Below are 25,520 nucleotides of genomic sequence, written 5' to 3'. Positions count from 1 at the left end.
TACAGGTGATTTATTCGTGGGGTCAAGCAAACATGCTTTGAAAAGAAAATGCCATTTAGACTGGGGACTAGAGACAATGACTCTTTTTGTAACAAACAGAACATAGGTAGGTATCACTGCTAACAAATATTTTGTTATCTTTGTAGTTTTGAATAACAGGACTTAGGTGAAGACACTTCAGAGGAAATTGGGTATATGTATGTATGTGTGTGTGTGTGTGCACGCATGTTCACAAAACACAAAATAAACACCTCTTAAACCTATTTTGCCTGAAGTAAAGATTTATGTTCATAATTACAGCTCCAAAACTCATCCACAGGCCTGTCTGTTTATGGGAGCAAATTAATATTCAGATTGCACATAGAGAGAGAGAGAGAGAGAGAGAGAGAGAGAGAGACACTCTTATCCAACGCAAATGAGCCCTTAACAGAAACAGGTGGTGCCACTGAACTATGTTCTGTGGCAGCTTGTGACTCACTCACTTTCTCCCCCTCTGTCATTATTTTCCACATGAGCTTCACAAGGTTAAGAACACACAACGCCTTCATGTTTACATAACACCAGAGCACTGAATAGGATGTAAATACCAGTATGTTATCCTGAGGAGTTTGGGGGTAATGTGTAGGAAGGATGTTAAGAAAACATTCATTATGGTGTCGGCTGCCAAGTCCTCATGTGATAAATGGATCAGAGCTACAGTGTAAAATACAATTTCGGTTTTACCTTACTCAGAAAAATTGTTTGATCTTAAAGTAGATCTAGCTTCCACAGGGACACATATACTTACCACATAAAACAGTCCCACATGCATCAAGCATAACAGTTTTAGAGAAAAGCTATTAAATGACAAATATCAAAGTCTCTCTTTGTCTCACTTAGGGCAATTATGTGTACGGCACAGCTGGCAATCATTCTCAGTGCCCAGCATGACTAATTTCAATTTCATGTTCTATTGTGAGAGACTGAGAGAGAGTGAAAGACGGCTAAATTGCAGAGAAGAATGAAGTGATGGGCTTTTTTATCACTAACCAACCATGCATTTATTCAGCATCCTGGCAACCTCCCCACTTGAAGACCAGCAGAGTCCACAGCATTACATATTGTTCTCATGGGCAGCTTGCCTCTGCAGGAAAGGTGTAAATGAGAAGAGCTGTGACTTGGTCGCTACCTCACAATACCTGGCTCTTATCCAGTGGACAATATGCTCACTGTGTCTGATACGTCTGGTTCATTGTGTCTGTCCTACCTTTTCTTTCTTTCGTATGCAAATTGACACAAATCATACTAAGAGAGAAAATGTTCCTGTTCCTTGCTTGCATATCTGCAGTTCTTAATGCACTCAGTAACATGCTTTCAGTGTGAGATTGAGCAGTAGTAATGCAGCCGATGTTGTTGTCAAATGACAACAGTTCAGTTCTATGGACACCTTCATACTGTGAATATATACACTACACATGACTATCTCTCTTTACAAAACAGAGCCACAAGTCCTTTTAGTATTAGACCCACAACTGTGTCTTTGTATCACTTCAATTTATTTGCCATTTTCAGGAAAACATTTTCCTTTCAGCATAAACTAGGCCATTTAAAATATGACACCTATTTTGTTTTCAGACTTACAGGCATGATTTCTTAAGAGTGAAGTGGAGTGTAGTTCACTAAGGAAAACTACATTTCATAACCTTGTTCACTCGTTTAAGCCTTTTCTTTTTCCACTTTTAGCACAGGACATTTAATCTATTCACCTCAACCAATCCACCTCTGCTCCACGTCAACCAATCACCTTGTTGTTGTCACAATGTCAAACTTTAACTCTTTGGCCTGCTGTCGTTTCAGTGTCTGACTGATATGACTAACCTCCACGTCCAGTCTTCATTAGAGATCCCCTAGTGTGCCCCGCCAGGTCTCATTCATCCACACCTGTCTGGACTCCATCGGGGGACGTTCCAATGCAGCTCCTGACAAAAACAACAGTTTCACAATGAGGTATGATTGGCAAATACGTTTCATATACATGTTATCTCTTAAAGGAATAGATAGGAGATGGATGGGCAATTTGATAACACTCCTTTAACCGTTTGCTAACTTTGAAGCTAGTGACAACAGTCGCTTAGCTTAGCTTAGCTTAGCATAAACACGGAAAACAGAGGGACGTAGCTAACCTTGCTCTATCCAAAGGTAACAAACCCACCTACCGGCATGTTTAAAACTCACTAATCAACAACATTATAGCTTGTTTGTCGGAAAACAATGTGTAAAAACAAGTTTCACTGGGGGTTATGCCTCCACTATTTCTTTGCTAGGCAACCAATGAAGTCAATAACGCCATGTTAAACGGTGAGTTGATATTATGAGATATAACGTGCTGCTTGAAGTTAGCTTTAGAGGTGCTGGTGGGTGGATTTTATTACCTTCAGACAGAGCTAGCCTAGCCGTTTCCCTCTGTTTCCAGTCATTATGCTAAGCTAAGCTGCCGGCTTCACCTACATATGTATCATTTAGACTTTAGGGTAATATTGATATTGATGAGTATTGATAAATACAGGTCATATAACTTTCTGCAACAGAGCAAATCAGTGATATCAGTGATATTCCTTCTTCTGTGCTGTGCAAGCTCTATCAGTCAAACTGTTTTTTATTGATAAGTCTGTCAGCCCTGCTTTAATTAGTCTCTCCTAATTAAAACGTGTGGGCTTGCTGCTGAATGTTGGCTAAATATTAATTTCATTAATCATTAGATTTTGCTGTAACAACAAAGTGGACAGTGAAGGCGTTTCAGTCTTGAAAAGCTCAGATAAACTGGGATTTCATTTGGAGACTCAGAGACACACATGGCCATTATCAATCAAACTGCAGCCCACACTGCAAATCAATGACACGCTTCATTTGCTTCCTTCAGACAAATGTGTTTGTGGTACGCAGTGACACACACACACATACTTGCACATTGCGCCCTGGAGACTTGGTATTGTTTTCTGCTAATGTAAAATATTGGGGCCTACGATACATATACTGGCTCATAACTGACCTCTTGGATGAGAAGTGATGTCTAGTGACCGCAGGGTGTGTGCATGTGGGCGTGTGAGAGACTGAGGAAGATGTAGAGAATGAGAGTAAATATAATGAGAGAGATATTTGGATTTGGATCACCTCTTTTTTTTCATCATTGTATATATTTTTCAAACCTATTTGGCCTGTTTTGTTGTACTCTCAACACACTGCTTTCCCTGCTATTTTTCCATCTGTCACCATGTTCACGTGGTCTCTGAGCTCTAAGCACAGCAGAGTGAGCAAATCAGAGTGGACTGCCAATACAGGACACACTGTGACATATAGTGTACACACACACAAACACACTGACACACTGCAGATTAATATGCACTTCAGAGAGCTGGAGTCACAGCACAGAGAACATAGGAGAAGTGATGGAAAGAAAGAAAGGAAAAGGTGACGAGAAGGTTGAAGCAATTGGAAATGAAGAGAGTAAAAGGTAGGAGAGGTGAGGAGAAAAAGAGGAAGGATGTGGGTGAAGGAGGAGAATGGAGGAGGGGATGAACTTGGCCGGGTGTGTGTGTGTGTGTGTGTGTAACATGGGGACACAGTGTCGCTTTCCCTTGTCCTCCTGCAGCTTTACTGGAAACACTGACGCTAACACAGGATGACTCTCGCTGGAGGGGACACGGGTGGGTGGAGAGAGGGATGGCAAGGGGGATGGATGGAGGTAGGATGAGAAGGAACCCTCTAGAATCGGTCAACCTCATCCTCCACCACCTCCTTCTCCTCCTCCTCTCATGTCAGATAAGCACAGCAGGCCGAGCAGGGAAATGGGAAGGGGGAGGGTGACAAATAGAAATAGATGATGGCATACATAACAATGAGCTGTTTTTAATATTTGGATCATTAGCTGAGCTCTAGTTCTTTTTGTTTATGTTTATAGTCACTGTACATGGACTTTTGATGAGCTTACTCACTGGTTTATGGAATTATAGTGGAAACAGATGCTGTGTTAATCTGTATGAAGCTCTTTAGATTGCAGGATCAGTCATAGTCATATCGTAAACATATAAAAGCATAATGCTACATATAACTTTCCTATACCTATAAATAACTTGGAGATAATTTCATCTGTTGATACTGAATCTAGCAGCATCCTCTTCTCAGACACAGGGAGTGATCAGCATGCTGACCTTCACTTTTAATGAGTTGTATTTCCCAGACAGGAAATTTGAGCCAGATGCAGTGTTGCCGTCGTGAAATCTGAGCGTGGAATATATTCAGGTCTTCAGTGGTGCGCCTAATAAGTTTCCTACCGAATCCGAATGCCACAGTGATTATGAGCTTATTAGGAGTTTAATTCGCCCTGCCCGCCATAACCCTATTTTCTAATCCTGCGATGTGCATGGAAATGCTCACCAACTAGCCTATAGTTTACTGTATCTCATACATGAGGAATTGCAATTAGATTTGTTATTCTGTTGTACTTGCTCTCCCTCTTTCTTTGTTCCAGACTGGATAGGTGATTGGTGATGATGATGCTGTGTCAGTGTGTCTTATACAGAGACGATTTAGGGTGGCTTTCCTACTATAATTCGTGATCCAGGGTAGACTAGTGTGCCAGTCCCCCCACCCCTCTGCTGTATTGGACAGCATGACTCAGGGGTCCCACAGGCGCAGCTGCAGAATCCGTTGTCCGCTGAATAGATAAACACTCTGTCGCCTCTCCTCAGGGCGCCTTGTATAACACTGAGAGAGACAAAAACAAATAGAAAGTGACACCGCCTCACTCTGATGCTCCCTCATGGAGTATGAAGGGGAGACTAGACTGCTTTAGGAAATATAAAAATGAAAATGACTCCATGATGATCAGAACATACGCCTGCATGGCCCAGTAGTGTTAGAAGAGGCGCCTGCAGCCTTCAGTGTGTGTTTAGCCACAGTTTACACATGCACTTGACCTTTTATGCCTTGGCAATCCTGCCTCTGTGGGCCACTGATAAAGAGGGTGTAGTAGTCTAAGGGAGATAATTACAAACACACACACACACACACACACACACACACCCTAGCTTAAAGTATGGTTTTCAGGCTTTGAGCTGACATGGCTTTCCATTTTATTATGTCCCATTATGTCTACAACACAAGAAGGATCGTCTATTAGGCAGAAAAGCAGAGGCAAAGCTGATCATTCATTATGTCGTGCAGTATGTCAGAGTCATCCCCCCAGCTCATTATTGTGTGGTCCACTTGCACCTGCGCTCCTGCGAGAGAGGGCTACACCTCACCAAATAAGGACATGAGAGAGACCCTTGTTGGGATGACGTTGAACGTGAAATGGGAAAGAAATAGGAGTGTGTGGACGGTCTACATGGAGACTTGAACCGGAGGGGAACACCGGGCTAATCTGGTTACATAAGAAGCCATTGAATTTGCGGAACGTCTCTGCACTAATCCGCTGAACTATTCATGTTCAACTGTCCCGCGGCAGGACACACAGACACACACGCTCGCGCGCACACACACTTGTGGCTCTGAAGGCACAAACGCGCTGCATGCACAAGGAGCGCATGAAATAAGATAAACGCGCTGACTGGCGTCTTTGACGGAGGTTTACACACTTAAGTGCGTTTCCGCAGAAGCTGCTATGTTTCACTCCGCAAACCCGAACCGGCGGCTTGTGTTGTTCGTGCCCGTGACGATTCCGCTGACGCGCCACTAGCCGCACCACCCAGGAGACGGAGAGGAGAGCTGTGAGCGACGGAACGAGCGAGGAGGGGGGTGAGCTGACTGGAAACCCGTCTCTCTTTCTCTTTCTTTTCTCCTTCCTTTGACGATCGGGGACCGAAAAGCCCGTGGTTGCACGAGTCCCGTGGACGATATTTAACGAGCGATTCACCAGTAGCATCATCCAGGCTCTTCTGCAGAGATGGAGGTACCCGGCTTGGCGCACAACATCACCAGTCCGTTAAGTCCCTGCGAGGGGATGATCAAGGACCTGAGCCTAGATGCCATACAATTATGCGAACGAGATGGTAAGGAGAGGTTTGTCGGATTTTCACTGGGGTGTTGTGACATTTCGGGTATAATACCGGTGCATTAGGCCCTATTTTCATTTCCAGAGTCGCTGCAACGCGTGCAGACTGTTTGTCATTGGTTTTAGCTGCATGCTGTACCCTTATTGTGCGTTTGAAGGGAATAGGGGCTGGTCGCTCCGCCGGTTCCTTGGATGGATGGTGCGCTTAGTGCGTGTGTGGAATAGCTGAGTGTCTTTACAGTGGCAACGAGGTTTTGTTCATTCACAAGAGAGGGGTCTCTGCTTAGAAGAAAGATTTATTCCAGCAAACTGAACATGCACAGGCGAGAATACAATGTTAAGTGATGAGTGTCTTTATTTCAGCACCACAGACATGGACAGAGGCCGGCAGCCACCCCGCCTATAACAGCTGCTTCTTGTCTTTTTCTAAGGGAGCTGCCATAATCATTTTATTTGCACATTGTGCATGGCAGACTGTAAATTTTTCTGCTAACAACTGACTCAGTCTTTAATCTTATATCCCAGCTTCAACTCACAAAAGCTCACCCCCTGTGTTTAAATTTTTAATTCATCAAGTCATCCACCTGCATCTGTGCTGGATAGTCTGTGGCTGACTCCTCAAAATTCAAAAGTTTTCTGGACATTTACCATCAAATGAAGAGTTGATATGAATTTGATTGCAGATGAAAAGCGACCTATTAGCCAGTTTTGCAATATCAAAATGGATAAGTAGTTTTTACATGAGCATGCTTAACCCTGATGCGGTTATAACGGTGAGGAGGAAAAAAGCAAGTCATCATCAGGAGAGAATGAGGCTCAAACATGGCTGCACCCACATGTGTGTGTGCACAGGCGGTGCGGCCCTACACACCCATCAGTGCAATTACAAACCATTGATTCCACATCTGAGTTAAGACTCATGGTCACAGAGATCCAATTTTAATTAAGATTGTAGATTAATTCACATCCAGTGAAATGAATGAAATTAGATCCCACCTTTTCACAGTTGAATTAATTTTAATGGAGATGTTTTTTCTTGGCCATTGCCAGATTTTCATTATCTGTTTTTGGATTTGCCAGTTAGGTCGCACATTGAAGTCAATGGTGTGTCTTCACTAAGCCTTCAAATGACCCCCAGCATCTGATCACAGTGCAGTCATTGTACCCACACAGCCTCATTTTTTCATCTGCCAGAGCTGCTCCTCATAATGTAATGCAGCAGGATGCAGTTTATATCCTCTTAGTGCTTTGCTGGCCTGATTCTAAAGCTGTAATTTTAATAATGGTATATAGGCTGGGGCTGGACTTTTCTAATGGACCCCTGTGCCAGCGTTGTGCTTCCCATTCTGCAGGTTAATTGGGGAGCTTTTTTTTTTTTTTGATAAGCCTGGTCTTTGCAGCATAACAACCACTTTCCTATTTGTCAAGTAGATTAGCCAGTGTAAACAGCAGTGTCTCTGTGTCTTTGAGACACCCACATGCTCTGTGTTTATGGAGCAACACAGTCACAATGTCTTACCTTCTGTGCTGATTTGGTAGAACAATTCGTGATTGTCGAATTTTAGTTTGTAGAAATGTTAGTTCAGATATAGTAGTTCATATACTATAACTGGTTTACATGAAGCACTCATGTACCAGTTTAAGTATCACTGCTGGACAATGCATGCCAGTGCCATTATAATCTGCCCACATTGCCTCTTACATATGCAAAACTTCACTCACTAATGTCGACAGCATAGTTGAGTTTCATGATAAGGGGTGGTTGATGTGTAGTATTTGCAGCATGCAGGTGATCTGCTCAACTCATTCTGATCTCTTAAGATTTGGTTTTGACAGACACACAATGGACCTACCAACATACTTGTACATTATAAATGAAAATTGCAGTCCGGTAGAGTACTCCCTCAGAAAACAATAAGTGAATCTTGATGATGTTAAATTCTTTTGGGAATGGTTTGTAGTGTTTGGACTATATTAGTGTTCCTGTTATTTTGACCACCCCCTTGATTTTGGTGTAGAAGTTTCTCAATTAAGATGACCTCCAAGAAATACTGTACAGTTCACTCTCTCTGCCACACCCCATGTAGAAGACTGCATAGCCCACTTTTAGCTTTCTTGGAAATGGACTGTTTTGTTTTATCTGATCATACATTCTTCCAAGGACCATATTCATTTCAGTTTCACATAGCTTTCTAAATTTATCTCCCAAATCCATTAATATTTAATTGCCAGCATGAGTGGCTTATGTGCCTATGCTGACCCAGCAAATGGAAATGCATGCAGCTTCAGAAGTCTGTGGGAAAGAGCTCTCTCTCTCACACACACTAAGGACTGTTTGAGCAATTCAATGCACAAAAGAAATAGTGGGATACAAGTTGTTTCTGTGTGTACCCTCTGTTAGAGGGGGTGTTAAAGCCTTAATGGTACAGTTTAGTGATGGGGTTGTATTATGAATAAGTAGGGGGGTAGGGAATGTTTTGCTTAGAGTGTTGAGTGGTGGGAAAAATACAGAATCTGCACTTATGAATAAGAAGTCTCTGCTGCGGGTGTGCGGAGGTCAGGGACAGAGGGGACCCACTTCCATTATGTTGTACTGGAAACAGATTTGTCACCAACCTCTTCAAGGCTGATTTTGACCACCATTTTGATTTTATATCCACAGTTAACCCGTGCTTACAGGGGGTAATGAAATGCACACTACATATCTCGCAAGACCATTGTGCTGTGGCTGCTGACATAATTAGGTGTCTTGATGGATGAGTGCCATTTATGCAACCAAGTACTGTGTCTGCACTGTCACCCCCCTCCTCACTGCCCAAAATACTGCTGCTCCAGCTGTGCCAACCTCAGTCTGGCAGCGCGTGTTTCTGTCCAGATAGATAGATAGATAGATAGATAGATGAAGAAAAAAACATTCTGCTAAAGGTGGCGTAACATCACCAAGTAACTGTGTCAAATTGAAGAAAAGCCCCCACAGTGTTGAGTCTGCCAGCTATTAATCGACGATGGCATTGTTTCTTCAAACGCAGTGCCACAACATCTAAACAAAAGGCTTACTTTTCAATCCTTGCAAAGCCACAGTGAAGCTGAGACACACCATGAAAAGAAGTTTTGTAAGATTAAATGGGCAGTGTGAGAAACAATTATGCTGGGGCCCTTATTTTTTAATTTCACTGTAAAAACATGCTTCATTTCAGACCTTGTGACAAGATTTTTTTTAGCCACGTGACCAAAGTTCCTCTATGGTTGGCAATGTTGGTGTGACGGTCAGTCCATCACTTTGGTCCTGACTGAAATATCTCAACAACTATTGAATGGATTACCATGAAATTTTATATAGAAGTTTTTTAGCGATCTCCTGATTTTTCCCCTGGCACCACCATGAGTTTTTTTGTGAAATGTCTCGACTACAATTAGATGAATTGCCATAAAATTTAGTAAAGATGTCCATGTTGCCCTGAGGATGAATTGTCACAAATCTTGAAATCCCTACACTTTTCATGTAACTCTATCATCAGGTCATTTTTTCTTTTTCCAAAGCTTTTGTTTAGGACCAAGTACCTGTAAAATGAATGACTTTGCCATCAGACCTAGCCATGAGCCAATGTTAGCATGCTAACATGCTATGCTAAGATGGTGAACTACTTGCTAAACATCAGCTATCAGTATTGTCATTGTGAATATTTTAGTATGCACTTAGCTTAAAGCAGCACTGTGCCTAAGAACAGCCTCGTAGACCTGCTAGCATGGCTCTTAGTCTCTTATTCTCTAAGTCTCGTATAGAATGGTAACTTCGGTGATAACTGTTACTTAATGGATTGAGTAGAGCTTATCCAATATGCTCCAACATGGTGCAACAGCAGGCCGGCCTTATGACATACAGCATTATCTGAGTAAGCTGGCATTTTAGTTTGGTGAATATTCAGCGTGAGCAGTTGTGTGCTATGACTGTGCTGGCAAGAGGTACAGGTACATTTTATACAGCCACTTATCAGCTGCATAATAAATTCACTTGGAATTGACTTAATGGTATTAAATAGTTTCTGTTATTTACGATTGATTGCTTCCAACATTCAGGCAAATTTTCCTTTTGTATGTTTTTTTCAGTGCCTGACTATTGGTACATAAAGTCCTACGGAGAAATAAAGACTTGTACTGCAAAAAAGTTGAAGGATTTTAGAGCAGCCTGTTGTTCAGGAATTCAGAGTCTATGCAAATGAGAACTGATGACTCATTCTGGTTTTCTATGAGTTTAGAAAAACAGATCCTCCCTAAGGATCCTCTATTTAATTAATTTGTAAGAATAGGAATGGGTCAGTTCTGAACCCGAGCCCTCTTCTCTGTTGAATTTTGTGTTATTAAAGCATCTTTATTAGGTCTTTTTTTACTATTCAGGAGCTTACTGCTTTGTAAAAGGTGGAGCACAGAATGTGTAACCCCGATGAACAGGGCATTGTTTATCTTGCTCAGAGAGAAAGATGCTTTTCCATTGGCAGCTTCTCTCACTCCCAGCATGGTCTCTGTCTCAGTCTAGCCTGTGCACTGAGAGGAACAAAGGCGTGATTTTCAAAGGCCTGTGAGCATCAATGCCTTGCAAGTGTCTGTCGCACTGCTCATGTCTACAGTTCAATTTTAGACCTAACACTAAAACTTAAAAAGTAGGAGGCTGACTGTCTCTAAGTGCCCACTTGTGCACTCTTTACAGTCAGTGCTACAATCATCTGCCAATTCTTTTTTCCCATCATACACCTGCCAGCAATACTCTGCAAATTGATTTCTTTCAACCTTAATCTTGAATGAAAGTTGACTTATTTTAAAATGAAGAAGAATGGACCTTCAAATGTAGCACTGTAGTCTCACATGGTGGACACTTTTTTTAATCCTCAACTGCCACTGTTGTGGTGAGTGCATTTACATTATGTAGATGGCCTGGATGGAAATAAAATCACTTTGCTCTTACCAGTAAAGAGTGCTAACAAGTAATTCACAGCATCAAGCCAGGTGTGACTGGAACAAATCCTACCACAGAGAGCCATTAGGATGGCCCTGCGTATGCATGTTAACAAGATTTTTATTGATCCTCCTGCATCTATTGCTATTCCACACTGGCATTTGACTGCACGCTGAGTAAAAGGGCAATACACAATAAGGTCCATTTGATAGGGTTTAGCAGATTCAACAGAGTAGGCTGTCCGTCTTTTGAAATGTAATGCCTTTGCAGATGTTTCTGTGTCCTGTAGTTTGGCTCTTTGCTTGAACACATCCAATGCTCTTATATATTAAACTGAATATACACATATGTCATTTTGAACCTTATGTACAGCATAGCATGGTAATCTGTGTTCCTAAGCTCCTAAGCAGGGGCTCAAGAGCTGACTCTTATTTTGCTTGATCATGATTAGGCAAAAATCCCCCACCCTCTGCCTCATGCACAGCATTATAATACAGTGTAATGAATAGCAAAATAACAGAAGCACATTGCATTATAATGGCTTCCATGGTAAAATTATGACTCAACAAAATGAATACTGGCTAGAGTTGCAACCCAGGTGCAATTACAAAGTAGCGAGAGCAAAGCTCCAATTCTAGCATATAAATTTAAGTCAAACTGAGGGTTGAGGCCTCCCATGTGAGACTGTAAAAGGTTTTACTCTCTCCCTTAATGCTTGACCTTCATCCTGCTCCTCCATCTTTCATCCTGTGCTCTCAAAGTCCCAGTGGATTCAGAGTAGAGCTTAGCCACTGGATCTCACAAAGCTGGTGTGTTTACCTGCAGGGAAGGCTACGTGGTATATATTATTATTATTATTCAATGACTCAGACTTCTATTCAGTGCTGCCAAGCTGTTGTTAAGTTTATTTTATCATTTTGATGATGTGTTTGTTAGCATGTTGGCATACTGCTTAATTCATACGTTTATATTGTTTGCCTTTTTTTAAAAACATACAGAACAAACAGTGGTGGATGCTGATCTCTGTCTGTCTAATGAGCACATCTTTTGCTTTCTGCCCAGTAAACTGTAGCCTCCAGAGCATTTCCCTGATAGCATCAGTTTTAGCTTGACTGAGTAGCCTTAACAGTGTTATGTAGGCAATATCTGCATTTGGAAAGCCTTACTGTGTTTGTGTAATGCCTCCATTTGCAGGTTAATTAGGAGAGCATTAGAGTGAACAGGAGCTAAATCAGCATTGCAGCCTCAGAAGGAGCTGAGAGGGCAAAGACCTGCATGGGGTCTCTCTTCAGAGTGTTTGAAGGGAAACATCGGTGTTGACATTAACATTCTGAGGAGCAGAGGACAAGGAACTTACCCTGCTTCAGGCATAACACAGTGACTGAGTGAGCAGGTTTTTCATCTTTGGTGTTTGGCTTAGGTTAATGTTGATAGTTATGTCCTGCAGGTAGTCTAAGTTATGAGGATTTGGGATGGAATGAGTAACTTGAAAGCTTTTATTTTATGAGTTGGCACAAAATCACAAAACATGCAGTTATGTCCACATTTAGAATAAACTTGTACTATCTGTTCTTTTAGGCTTGTATTACTTAGCATTTTTGAAAATTTACAAAAGAAATCCTCAGCAATATTTCACTTCCCTTGGGTATATTTTATCTTTCCCTGACACTGGTGTCAGTGAGCACATGCCTTGTCCTTTTCTTGTTTTTGTTAGAGGTCAGCAGCACAGAAAGTCTCAGGTGGGACGTCGCAGTGCTGAGATCACTGTCTGGTCCGTGCTGACTTAGTGGAGCATTTTCTGACAGAGGGCTGCACCGTCATGTCCCACGTTGACCTTCTCAGTCTGACCCAAACGTGAAGTATAACAAGATGGTCCTTAAATATGGAAATCAAAGCAGAGACATGTAGGAGCATGACATCTGAGAACCAGGCATAGTGCAGTTATAGGATGAGGATCTGATCTGTTTATATGTTTATATACTCCAGGAATCCCCTTCCCCCAGTGCCCCTAAAATCTAGTTTAAGCCATGTGCATTAAGTCCAGATGGTAATGCCTATGTTTAAATACACTTACTTAATGCTAGTGTGAGGATTTCTAACATTTTCTTCCCAAAGATTTACCTGCTCACTGAAAAGTCATGTTTCTACACTAAATCCACAAGCGCACAGCATGTATTTAGATTCACTTTGTCATAAGCAACAGTTTTGTCTGAAATAATTTGAGGTCTTTCTTTTTAGGTTAAAGATGATTTGTGATAATCAGCTAGTCGTGATTAGGAACTAGTGATTAGGACGAGGGGGTGGGGGGGTGGGGTGGTCTGGTGGTAAAGACCATACATTTGTCTGTTATGGATGTTATTTTAAGACAGTCATAAGTCATGATCTGAAAAAAAGCCAAATTAGGATAGAATTGTTTGGCAATTCTGAAGGGCAAGATGCACATCAGGAGTAGGAATTACCTTCTTTTTGACTATTTTCAGAAATGAATCCATCTACAAATACTCCACTGTTGGAGAGCTGTGTGAAGGCCAAACAGGAGAGTCCACAGAGCCCAATTATGGGGTGACTCTTTTATCTCGCCCTCTCTCTCAGCTCATGAGCAGAGATGGACGTTCCATGCTCTGCTGCCTCTTCCATTGTTTCCTCTCTATAGAGATAAGTTGCGTTGCGCGTTACTTCCAAATTCCGCATTTTACTTTTTACTACATTTTACTTGCTCTTGTGTTTAGACCGCAGAGCGTGCACAGAAAACACATTGTTTCCATGCCAAGTGGGCGTCTCCCGAGTGTGACGCAAAGTCTATATTCATCCTAATACTACAAAGCTCTCATTCAACCATTGACATTTTCACTGGCCTCAGTGTGCACTTTGGGTTGTACTCCTTTGCTACATGTTGTGTCACTTACAGGGACCTGACTAATGGATGGGGGAAAACAATGTCGCAATAGGCCTCTCTAGCCAGGCCAAAAGGGCTCAACATGACAAAAAAACTGTGAAATTGAACATTTCCAAGTGTGCCCAGCTTAAATAAACAGCTGAAGTTCTGTGACATTCACCAGTATTTTAACTGTTATTGTTACAGGCTTGTGTATTGCCCAGCAGTGAGGTAGCTGAGCTTTTTTTCCCCCCTCCCTGCTGATTATAAATGAATCCATCTCTGCCGAGAGGAGAGGAGATTCAATCAGCAGCGTTTGAAATATTTAATGTCTCGTATGTTCCGGGAAGCAGATAGGTGTATATATGTGTTGAGGGACTGATGTGTTTCCATGGCAACATATATGGTAGTCAGTGACACAGGCAGTGCATTGTGCATGTGTGCCATAGTGGATATATGCTACTGCGAGTGCTGTCTGTGGAATAATTACTGAGAAACTATAGTAGTATGGAGGGTTTACAGTCAGTGAGAGAGAGAGGAGAAAAAAGAAGAAAATTCTAAGGACTGAATATAAGCTGGGCATTAGATACAGCTTTTAAAGGTGTATATTAGACTTGATGAGGTCTCAAGTTTCACAGATAATAAAAATGTGATTTACGATCACTAATCAATGCCTTATAATGTTTAAGTCATTACGAGGAGATTTAAGATTCAAAACTGATATTGTATCAAATTTAAGCAAGCTTTAGCGGCCAGAACACTGATCTCAGCTCCTAAAGAATATATAGTTTCATTTTCATAAATATTGTTGCTCTATTTATCATTGATGTAAGCCACTATATCAACATTTCTTGTTGTTTTTTTTTTTCAACTACACAGGGAGTAAATCCCAGGACGGCAGCATCTCTGAGATGGAGGAGCTGCCTGTTCCTCAGAACATCAAGATCAGTAACATCACCTGTGACTCCTTCAAGATTTGCTGGGACATGGAGCCGCGCAGCAAGGAGCGCATCACACACTACTTCATTGACCTGAACAAAAAGGAGAATAAAAACTCAAACAAGTTCAAGCACAAGGTAACATTCGAATCAGTGCAGATAAACGCCTCACACTACAGAGAGGTGACTCAACAAGAGGTCTCTCACTGAAGGCTCACTGAGAGGAATTTGCTGCAGTTCATAAAAAGGAAGGAATGTGCAAAGAATAAGAGGTTTTTGTAATTATGCGGTTCAGTATGTGAGAAAATTGAAAAATCTCAGTGAGCCTTGAGAGCACAAACTGGGCAATGTGCTAGTATAAATCAAGGTAATCTTAAAGTATCCTTTACCAAATTATAAACTATATGAATAATTCTCTCAGTGATCATTTAAGCAAGTAAAAATATCCTTGAGATTAAAATCTCTTCTTCAGCTGATACGTGGATAAAAGGGCAGCAAAAGAATATTATTATGACAATAAATACAAACAACATAATCATATAACATTTTGGCAAGAAATGACATTACAGTATATTAAGTGTTTGAAAGTAATGTGCATTTATAAGTAATGGAAACCAGGTTTCTTATTCAAAGACTGGGTGTCTTTTTTTCAATATACATTCTCCACTTCAGGCCACTTGGCCATAACCATTCTGAAATATAAGTAATATAAACATCAGCTATATATGATCATCTTTGATGTTTGAATTCTGCAATGACTGATTTGAGGCTGAAAGATTAGATACACCATGCTTTACCTCAAGACAACCTTTCTTTTCATGCTTGAGGCAAAAAGACTAATTTCAAGGTGGTTTTGTTCAAAGACTTCACAGCGAGCTGTTGCTCCGAGCTCTAATAGGCTAACATCACTCACACAGCCCTCTCTGCCTGAGAGTAATTGCACCAGCAGCAGCAGCAGCTGCAGCAGCAGGAAAACGGCAGCTCCTGCAGTGGATAGGCAGTGATCTGGTTTGGTAATCTTACAGATTCCCGTTATGTCTCTCCATCCTTTTCTCCAGTAGTCACTTACAGGTTGCTGTATAGTAAAATATTTTCCCTTTCTGATAACCACTGCATCTCTCTAAGGCTCTATTTGTTTATTCCTTCAAGCATATGAGCATCCAGGCTGTGGCATATTCTTTCTCCCTCTCTGTATGTTTGTGTAGCCTGTCCTCTGTCTTCATGATGGAGAAAAGAATGTGCAGCTCAGGCCCTGTCTGTTGTTGGCACCTGTTGCTTGACGTCCTCCCAGATCATATTCTTCATTAATGCTTACAGTCTATGAGGTGCCATCCTGATTGTTCATACTCTAAATCTACTTTGTTGCTCTATTCTGTACACACAACATCTATTGTGTGTCTGTCTGTCCTGGAAGAGGGATCTCTCCTCTGTTGCTTCTCCTGAGATTCCTTCCATTTTTTTCCCGTTAAAGGGTTTTTCTTTGCCCGATTCCAGGGGTCTAAGGACAGAGGGTGTCATATGCTGTACAGACTGTGAAGCCCCTGGAGGCAGATCATGATTTGTGGTTATTGGGCTAAATAAATAAAATTTGACTTGACTCTTTCTACTCTGTTATAGCAGGTGACCCCATACTAGTATTTTGATTTTGGTGTGCAGCAACAGTGTTGGTGGATTAATGGGCTGACACTGTTGCTAGGCAGGGGCTCCTGGTCCAATCAATGAGCTGCTAAGGTCCACTGAGACTTGGAGGGGGGTGGTGAATAGTGTACAAAATAGTGTACAGTGTACATAAACAAAAGTACAAGTATAAACTACAGTCTGCCCCTTATATGAAATGTGTGTCTGCAAATCCCTATATGTGGCTGAAAGAAAGCCATAAATGGAGTATTTCTCTCTGATTCATTCCTTCCTGTCATCATTCACCTCCTTTTTCCTTCCCTCTTTTCCTCCTGCACTCCCTCCTTCCCCTCAGGATGTTCCTACCAAGCTGGTGGCGAAGGCAGTGCCCTTGCCCATGACGGTTCGGGGCCACTGGTTCCTGAGCCCACGCACCGAGTACACCGTGGCCGTCCAGACCGCATCAAAACAGACCGACGGGGACTACGCCGTCTCCGAGTGGAGCGAGATCATCGAGTTCTGCACTGCTGGTGAGTACGTACATTTTCAGCATGTGTGACATCACCCTTTGATTTTGGCAGCGACCACCTGAGCCAAAGGGGACAAAAGCGGAGGGTGTTAAGAGATAGGGACACAATGGAGCACAGGACGGAGCACAATGCAATATGAGGGTGAATATTAAAGGGAGGCTAATTCATTCTGAGTGGAGGGAAAGATGGATGGAGAGATGGAGGAGGGGATGGTGAGGAAAGAGAAGGATTAAAGGAAGGAGGGGAGCTGTGCTGTATATCTTCTGGTGCAGAGGTCACCAAGTTCAACGTTGCAGGCTAGAGGCTTAGAGTGGGGGAGGGGAGGGGTGGAGATGATGGTATGGAGACTAGAGGGCAGATCAGAGAAGGTGGGGAGGCTTGTTGTCTGTCTGAGACACACACATACACACACCCCACATAATCACAACGTCTCTCTCTACAACTTGGGACTTTTGTTGCATGTTGAGCTAAATGCTAATGTCAGCAGGCTAACATGCTCACAATGACAATACTAACATGCTAATGTTAAGCAGGTATAATATGCACCATATTAATTTTAGAGTGTTAGCATGCTAACATTTGCTTATTAGTGCTTAACACAAAGTACAGTTGAAGCTTATAGGAATTTCTTCAGTTTAACATAAACCAAAGAACTGAACAAATGATTATGATGGAGTTAGGGAAGTGGTTAGCACTGTCGCTTCATAGCAAGAAGATTCAGGGTCCAAACCGGGGCAGTTCTCCCTGTTCTCCTCGTGCCTGTGTGGGTTCCCTCCGGGTACTCTGGCTCCCTCCCACAGTCCAAGGACATGCTGGTTAGGGTAATTTACTCTAGATTGCCCCTAGGTGTGAATGTGAGTGTGAATGGCTGTTTGTCTCAGCCCTGTGATAGACTGGCGATATACCACTTGTCCACTGTCAGCTGGGACTGGCTCCAGCACCAGCAAGAGGTGGAGTTTCTACCACCAGTGTGCACACAGGTGTAGTGCACACTGCCAGTGATTAGAATGTGACTCTGTATCTCACTGTTGAGCTCTCTGATGGTAGGATAGGACCAAAAGCTCCTATAAATACAGTGTTTTCAGTGATCTTTTTCTAACATTTTGGGCTCTCTGATGCTTCCAGCACATTAGTAGAGAACTGGATGGGCGAAGTCATCCCACAGATGTCACCAAAGGTATTACAGTTCATCAGGATTGTCTCAATTGCATATTTATATCAGATTTCATGGCAATCCATCGAAAGGTTGTTGAGATATTTCTATCTAGACCAAAGTGGTTTACCAATAGATGTTGCCATCGCTGAAGCCATGACTAAAAGTGTTGTTGTGTGTGTGTGTGTGTGTGTGTGTGTGACGGAGTTGCAATAGAAACTGATTAAGGAGAATGCTCAAAAATGCTGCCAAGACCTTCTATAACCATTAAGAAAAGCAGACCGTGTGTTTTGACAGCCAGACTGCTAAATGACTTTTTCTTCAACACACACAGACTTGAAAGCTACTTGACATTAAAGTAATAATCTCCCAAAAATAAACAGAATGTCCTCTTTCATTTTCATTCAATTCAGCTTTATTGTTGCATGAGAGAGCAGGGAATTTTCCTCTTTTACCCAAATCTGCCTTATTGGTGTGTTCAAATGCTTGTGGCAAAATTGGGATGGGGGGAAAATGCCTGCATCATTATGATTTTTTGTAAATATGCTTTGGATAAACTCCACACCCGTTTGGCAGAGCTGCTTACATGGTGGTGAGTGAAAGCAGATTATATTTCAGGCCTGACTGAAAATGTTTTTGGTCTAAATGCTGAGTCATTTCAACCTATGAATATGGAGAAGTTAGGGAGGGACAAGTCTCAGGATCCTTGAGTGCACACAATTCACATTAGGCACATAGTCACCCATATTCTTTTATAATTAAAACATTTAATGTCTACTTATGACGTTTGTAAATTTCCGATCTTGCTGATGACAGCATATTCACTTTGACAATGATTTGTGTTGTGCCTTTTTGCAGATTATTCCACAGTGCATCTAAACCAGCTGCTGGAGAAGGCAGAGGTCATCGCCGGCCGGATGCTGCGTTTCTCTGTCTTCTACCGGAACCAGAATAAAGAGTATTTTGACCATGCCAGGTAGGCAAGTGATGACCAGGTTGTTTTGGGTTAATGTATTCCCGTCTGGAGAAAGCTGCTTGTAGCCAGGCAGAAATGCAGATTCAGCTGAAGAGTGCAGCTGCAACAAAGCATGTTGATTAGTTCCACCAATCCACACATGTGCATCAAACGACGCAGTAACCTCTGCCTGATAATAATATGAAGACTCATGGATTGGTTCTTCCAGTAACTTCCTCTGCATACATACTGTACATTGGAGTATGACAGAGAATACTGCCATTTTGTCTAAACGCCTTGTGTAACTCTGCCAGACAATAGCAGACAGTTGTCAGGGGATGCGGAGGAAAGAAAAGAGAAAAGAAGAAACAAAAAAAGATTGTGGCAACAAATGTTGCACACGTCTCTTCTGATGTTGGCGGAGAGTGTGACAGACAGAGGAGAGAAAGAATATCGCTGGAGTAACCTATTTTAGTTGTTTACTGAAATGCTGTGTAGTTACAATGTGTACTGCTTTTTGTCTGTGCTGGAGCCCGTGCATTTTCTCTAACTTCCTGTCTAGTCCTCCTCCCGTAATGGCGTTGTCTCTACTCCCTGTGCCTTCCCTCCATCCTCTCGAGGAAAAGCTCGCCGCCTAACAAAGCGCACAGTTTCTGTACTAAAGCCACAGCTTGTGAGCACTCTTTTGTTGGGGCTTTACAGCATGACGTCATCTGGATAGTCTTCTCCCTTTCGCTGAGTTGCAGCTGCTACACTGTACTGAAAGCGCCTCTGTTAAACTGCACCATCATGTGGGGAGCAATGGTACTGACATTATCAATTGATGAGGCCTCTGACCTGGGGTGGGAGCTGAATAATTCCATAATGCCCACAACAAAGCATCAATTATGGATATAATGACAACCTCTGGAGTGATAGCAGTATAATTACAATTCATAATTGGAGCTTTGGAGCTCAGATTTACTCTGTGGGGGAAGATATGCAGCTGCCACAGAAGCATTCATTGCCTTGAATGTTCATCTCTTAATTTGCTGTCTGAAAGCTGCTTTTGTTTTCTGGCAGTTTGTCATAATGATAAAGAAAGATTTTGTTTTTGAGTTAAGTAATTATCTCTCACAAGGTTTCTGTGAGACAAATCGGACTTGGCTAATATGATTACAGCTCCAGAAATAGTGAAACTGCATCGGTTTTCAGTTCATTGCTGTGTTGGGAGACTCGGGCTGCATCTTACACATTCAGACAGCTTCTTCCCATGTGTCACACTGTCTTAGACACAGTTTGTGATATTTTTGGCTGAGGGGAAGAATAAAAACTGCTGATTAAAACAATGTCCTCATGATTACTGATTGGATCTAAAGGGAAACCGATAACATGTTTCACAGCCCATTTTTGTTATCTTTTATCCAAACTCCAGGGAGGTGCAGGGGAACCGAATGCTGCCGTCAGTGAAGGACAACAGTGGCAGCCACGGCTCACCCATCAGTGGCAAGCTGGAAGGCATTTTCTTCAGCTGGCAACACAGAGTTCAACACAGGCAGCCTCCGCAGGACTCCCCTTACGGCCGCCACCGCTTTGAGATTCGGGCTGACGCACTCTTCAACCCCGACACCAACCTGTACTTTGGAGACTTCTACTGCATGTATACAGCCTACCATTATGTTATTCTGGTCCTGGCACCAAAGGGCTCCAGGGGCGACGAGTTCTGCAAGCAGCGGCTTCCGGCACTCGACATCAGCAACAACCGCTTCCTCACCTGCAAGCAGAACGAAGAGGGCGACGGCGGTCTGGTGTTTCATCACGCCCAGGATGTCATCCTGGAGGTGATCTACACGGAGCCTCTAGACCTGGCACTGGCACGGTGGCTGAGATCAGCGGGCACCAGCTGATGAGCCTGTCCACAGTAAATGCCAAGAAGGACCCCAGCTGGCAAGACCTGCAACATCAGCGTGGGACGCTAAGAAATGGCAGATTGTAGGAGAGGAAGGGAAGGACTAGAGGTGACTGACCTCTGTACACAGGAAGTCCACATGTACTGATGAAGCAGACCAACACATGCATGAAGCAGCAGATTTAGTAGGCTCCCAGCACACCAACATATCTCTGACACCGCTCTGTATCTCAAGAGACCATCGTTCCCAAAAGAAGAGTGGAGGAAAAATAGAAAGGTACACACACTCTGACACCTGCACCTCATCTTGAAAGGGTTACTCTAAACATTGATAACATACATTAAAACATACCTAAAGATATCCACATAAGCAACCGCCAAATGAGAAATCTAAACCTGGGGCACCAACAACACAGATTCATCCATCCATCCTCCAAGTCCACACTGGCGTATAGACCAAACCCTTTAACTGTACTAAAAAAATGGGCTGCTTCTATTCAATTTCCTGTTGTTTATTTTGATCTGCTGTTCCATATTTTGTTAATGACCTTTGCCTTGTTATTATTGATATACTGTTGATCGAGTTTCCACTGTCGCGTGGACAAGCATTTTTGTTGTTTCCAATTACTTTGATCGATCGTCTTTCTAGAAATGTTTTGTTCTCATTCCACAGTAGACAAAATCTGACTTCTTTTTACCTCTTACTAGTGGCACAGACTGGTACTACAATTTTCTAGGGCTGCAGCATCGCTGGTCATCTTTCTTTATACCAAAGGTATTAAAAACCAGACATAAAACCGCTGTGGAATCTTAACAGTACTAATGCAACAACCTCTAAAATGCGTACTCGCAAAGTCTCTGATGACCAAGTATGAACTACTCATTAACATGTTAACCTTTAAAACAAACAAACAAAAAAAAAAAAAACAACAAAAAAAAAGGCATGATGCAGTTCTGTGCAGCATGAGTGTGAAAGCTGTCAGTACCTCTACCATAGCAACCTTTTTCTGCAACAGTCGCTCTTATTTTATTGTAGTCAGTGGAAAGAGAAAGTAGAACCATAAACTGTGTTTAGCTGAATAAATGTGAAAAAATATTTATTTTTATCGATACATTCATATAGTATATATATATATATCTATATATAGAAAATTATATAAACCAGAAGTGCACAATGTCAAAAGCTCTGATCATTGTCAACAACGGCATTTAGGGGGAATTAACTTCATATAGGCAAAATGGGGGGAGAAAGACAGATTTGACAGCAGATGTAACTTGCACTACGTTCACCAACATTCACATATTTTCCAAGGTGAACAAGTAAATTGAATGGTCACAATTTTGATCAACTATCAAATTCTTAATGCATATCATAGCACAATGCAGGACTAAAAACTGACATGCACAAACACTACAGGATTGTCTCACTGATTGCATTTAAGCTTGTACCTTTTTTTTTTGCCAAGAAAGCACTTTTTAAAAATGCAGTTTTCACATTAACTCTGGACAAAACTGTCCAAAAATAGTGTTTTGGCAAGAAACAAAAAAAAGCCAAGTGCCATAATATACGTACAGTAATCTTAAAATTACTAATATGTAACTAACATCAAGTTGTTACAGCTTTTCATCTCTGACACAGATTAGTGCTACATAACATACACTTGCTACATCAGGTTTATAATAAGATGCGTCATGAATGACAAAGGATGTGTTTTTGGGACTTTAAAAAAAAAAAAAAAACTGCAGTTGCCCAGCATTTCATTCAGATTGTCACCAATTTCCATCATTGTTTTCCTCATGTAAAGTGCATCAACATAATGAGCATGGCATGAAAAAAGACCAGACCCACGGCTTGCCAACCTGATTTTTCAGATATGATCCTGTTAAGTTGGATAAAAGTCCCACTGTGAGTTAACTCAACTGGTCTTGGTTGAGTCCTGTTGTTTACTGAGCAGGGCCTCCAGTAGACGGAGCTTTGCTTTGAGGTTCTTATACTGGCAGTACTCCTCCGCCATTGGTCCACGGTCCTCTTTCTGACAAGCCCTGTTAAAAATACACGGAGGAAAGAAGATGCAAAACAAAAGGCAAAACTTTTTTTGTAGTTTCCTAACAACCTGCAGCAGCTTCCATAACTGGTTGATAGTCCCTATGTTGCCTTACTCAGATAGCTTTGTACAGTGTGTATTGTAATCAAAAACTTACTGGATTTACTTTGGAGGACTAACATGTACATGTACAGTACAAAGGATGTGCACAGTTCAGAGCAAACGTCTTCTATCTCTTCGTCTCTTCCTGAGCTCTCTGTGCTGTATTAACGTTACGTGAGTGTGCATTACACTGTCGTACCATTACGATGGGATTTCTTTTGTGGATGTTTTTTCTTTGTTTTTCACAAGGCATTGTTGAAAACCACATGTTCCAAGTTTATTAAAAGACAAAATAAAATTCAAAAATCAAGTAGTTTGGATGTGCTGTGTATGTCATTTGTTTTGTTTTTACCTGCCAGTCTGCCTGTAGAAATGGTCCTCAAACTCTCGGAGTGTTTGGTGAAAGTCTCCGCTTCTCTAATCGAGCCGTCCTGAGGTGATCCAGTAATTCTTGTCTGTGAGAAGAAAGAATCAAACAATTTCTTAGATCTCTTAGACTATTAATCTGTGCACTTAAATGAACTGTAGCTGTGATGACAAATAGGTTTAGCAAAAGAAATGTTCTTCATGAACTTCAGCTAATCTTTTGATCCTTGTCTGCAAAAACAGATTTTCCTGATACACACATGTGCAAACCATACCTGGAAGCTTCATGTAATGTTGCCATGGTGATGATCTGTGGCTGGAGACCTTTCACCTCCTCCAGCGGGGACACTAGAGGTGTTTCAGTCATTTCTAGGGAAGGCAGATGCAATGACTCCTCTAAGGACACACACCTAGGAGGTTTCTGCCAAAGTGGCTGCTGCTGGGGCTTTGCTGTTTGGGACGCCCTTCATCAGAGCCCTCCTCTTCTTCCTATGGACACACACACACACACACAAGGGATCACTTTTCTATCAAAGTAAACACTTTTAGACTTTGGCTGACACCACCTGACTTAATAGCCAATGTTAACTGCTGAGGAGAGGTATAAAAGGACTGCAGTCATTTTAGGCAATTCTTGTAGTGTGACTGAGCTTGCAACAAGGAGATCAATTTACCAGAAAACTACAGGTGCTTTGCTCCTGCAAGGTTTTAATGTCATGTGACTTGGTGACGGCAAAAGCCAGGCAAAATTTCTAACTAGCATGTATCAAGTCAACACCTAGCAAAAGCACGCTAAATGCCACCACTGGCTTCACACACAAACAAACTACTGACCTGGGTTCTGTCCAGTCATGAACAAACAATTTTTGAAATGTTGCTGTGTCCTGACATTTAGGGCCATTGTACATTGTAGAACTGAATATAGTTTGTCTTTACTTCTGCCTAGCCTATTGTGAGATAGTTGTGGCATGGAATGATTTCTATTTCAATTAATTAGCCACTTAGTCAAAAAAACAGCACAGCAAGATCTGAAAATGATGAGTGAAACCAACTCACTTTGATTGTTAGTTTCAGGATTATCTGTCCTGCAATCATTTACTTTGCTAAATTAAGCGTTTCACAATAATCTGATGTAGCTCTTATATCTAACCACTAGATGGCAATGTAGTGACACCTCTGCATTGGTCTCAGAAGCTAAAGTCAGTTTCATCCTCATGAGTGAGTGTCTAGGGATCTCCCTCTCTACAATGTAATCTCCTCTTATTCAAAATCCAGTATTCAGCATTGAAAGGCTACTCACAATGGTCGTAATGACTGTTGAGGCAGCAGAAAAATGCAGCAGCTGCTTGAGAAGACGATACCGATCATAAAAAGGTTTCATCAGAGTTCGCTCCTGCCTGGTACTCTGAGGACATAGAGATCGAAAGAGACACAAACAGAGACCACTTTGTTATTGGTGGTAATAAAGAAATAGGAAGAGAGAGAAAACAACAATGTCAGGACAGAGAGGAGATAACAAGACTACTCTCAAGTGGAGCCATAACGTAAAAAATAAAAGATTAACACAAGCTTGTCCAGGCTGGTCTTACCGGTCGGCCGTGTAGACTTTCAAAGTAGAGCAAACACTTCTGCATACTAGTCTTCTCCATAGTCATCTGGTAATGGGACATCTCCTGCACAGAGAAAGTTATAAATAGATGGTCAACAAATTTCATATATTATTGTAATGCTCTGTTTTGGTATAAAATGTAGCAAGTGAATAAGCATATGTGATTTTCTGTACTTCATTTATCCAGGGTGATAGATTGTCCCATGCCACCCAGATAATCTGACCACAAAAGGTATGTAACAAAATCTGTGCATGTGATTAAGGCATTTCTGCAGTATCAACCTTAATGCTGTCAGGCAGGTCCAGCTCTCGCCGTTTTTTCCTTCAGTCTGTTGGTTATAATGTTGACTGTTTCCTCCACGTTTGGCCTGGCATTACTGTTGTTGTTAAGTTGCTGCAGTTCAGTTCCTGTTGGTGCTGCCTCCCTCTGGTCTGTATTGGTCCTGCATGTTTCAGCTGG

General features: G+C 41.9%; 2 protein-coding genes, 1 long non-coding RNA gene and 1 pseudogene across 5 annotated transcripts in view; 3 read left to right on the top strand and 1 right to left on the bottom strand.

Annotated features, from left to right (window-relative positions):
* Positions 1–1,660: 1,660 nt before the first annotated feature.
* The window catches only part of LOC108880653 (phytanoyl-CoA hydroxylase-interacting protein-like), a 52,858-nt gene continuing 28,998 nt past the window's right edge, over positions 1,661–25,520 (top strand). The window contains exon 1 of the mRNA XM_051076900.1: positions 1,661–1,986. The gene's annotated coding sequence lies outside the window, so the exon portion shown is untranslated. The remainder of the gene's footprint in view (positions 1,987–25,520) is intronic.
* The window catches only part of LOC108897271 (phytanoyl-CoA hydroxylase-interacting protein-like), a 72,887-nt pseudogene continuing 52,962 nt past the window's right edge, over positions 5,596–25,520 (top strand).
* Positions 22,798–25,520, top strand: part of LOC127143433 (uncharacterized) — a 31,721-nt gene continuing 28,998 nt past the window's right edge. Inside the window, exon 1 of the long non-coding RNA XR_007814833.1 lies at positions 22,798–22,923. This is a non-coding gene — a long non-coding RNA (uncharacterized LOC127143433). The remainder of the gene's footprint in view (positions 22,924–25,520) is intronic.
* LOC108897336 (protein FAM13A) overlaps positions 22,844–25,520 on the bottom strand; it is a 77,732-nt gene continuing 75,055 nt past the window's right edge. For 2 of the 3 annotated variants that reach the window (XM_051076899.1, XM_051076897.1), the window contains exon 21: positions 22,844–22,981. In XM_051076899.1, coding sequence (XP_050932856.1) covers positions 22,855–22,981 — 127 coding nt within the window. In that variant the 3' untranslated portion in view covers positions 22,844–22,854. The remainder of the gene's footprint in view (positions 22,982–25,520) is intronic. The other variant, XM_051076898.1, reaches the window with a different exon arrangement.

This window comes from Lates calcarifer, linkage group LG16_LG22 (assembly GCF_001640805.2).
Source record: "Lates calcarifer isolate ASB-BC8 linkage group LG16_LG22, TLL_Latcal_v3, whole genome shotgun sequence".
Classification (NCBI taxonomy): domain Eukaryota; kingdom Metazoa; phylum Chordata; class Actinopteri; family Centropomidae; genus Lates; species Lates calcarifer.
Note: the sequence above shows the minus strand (reverse complement) of the source record. Positions and strands in the feature narration are given on the sequence as shown.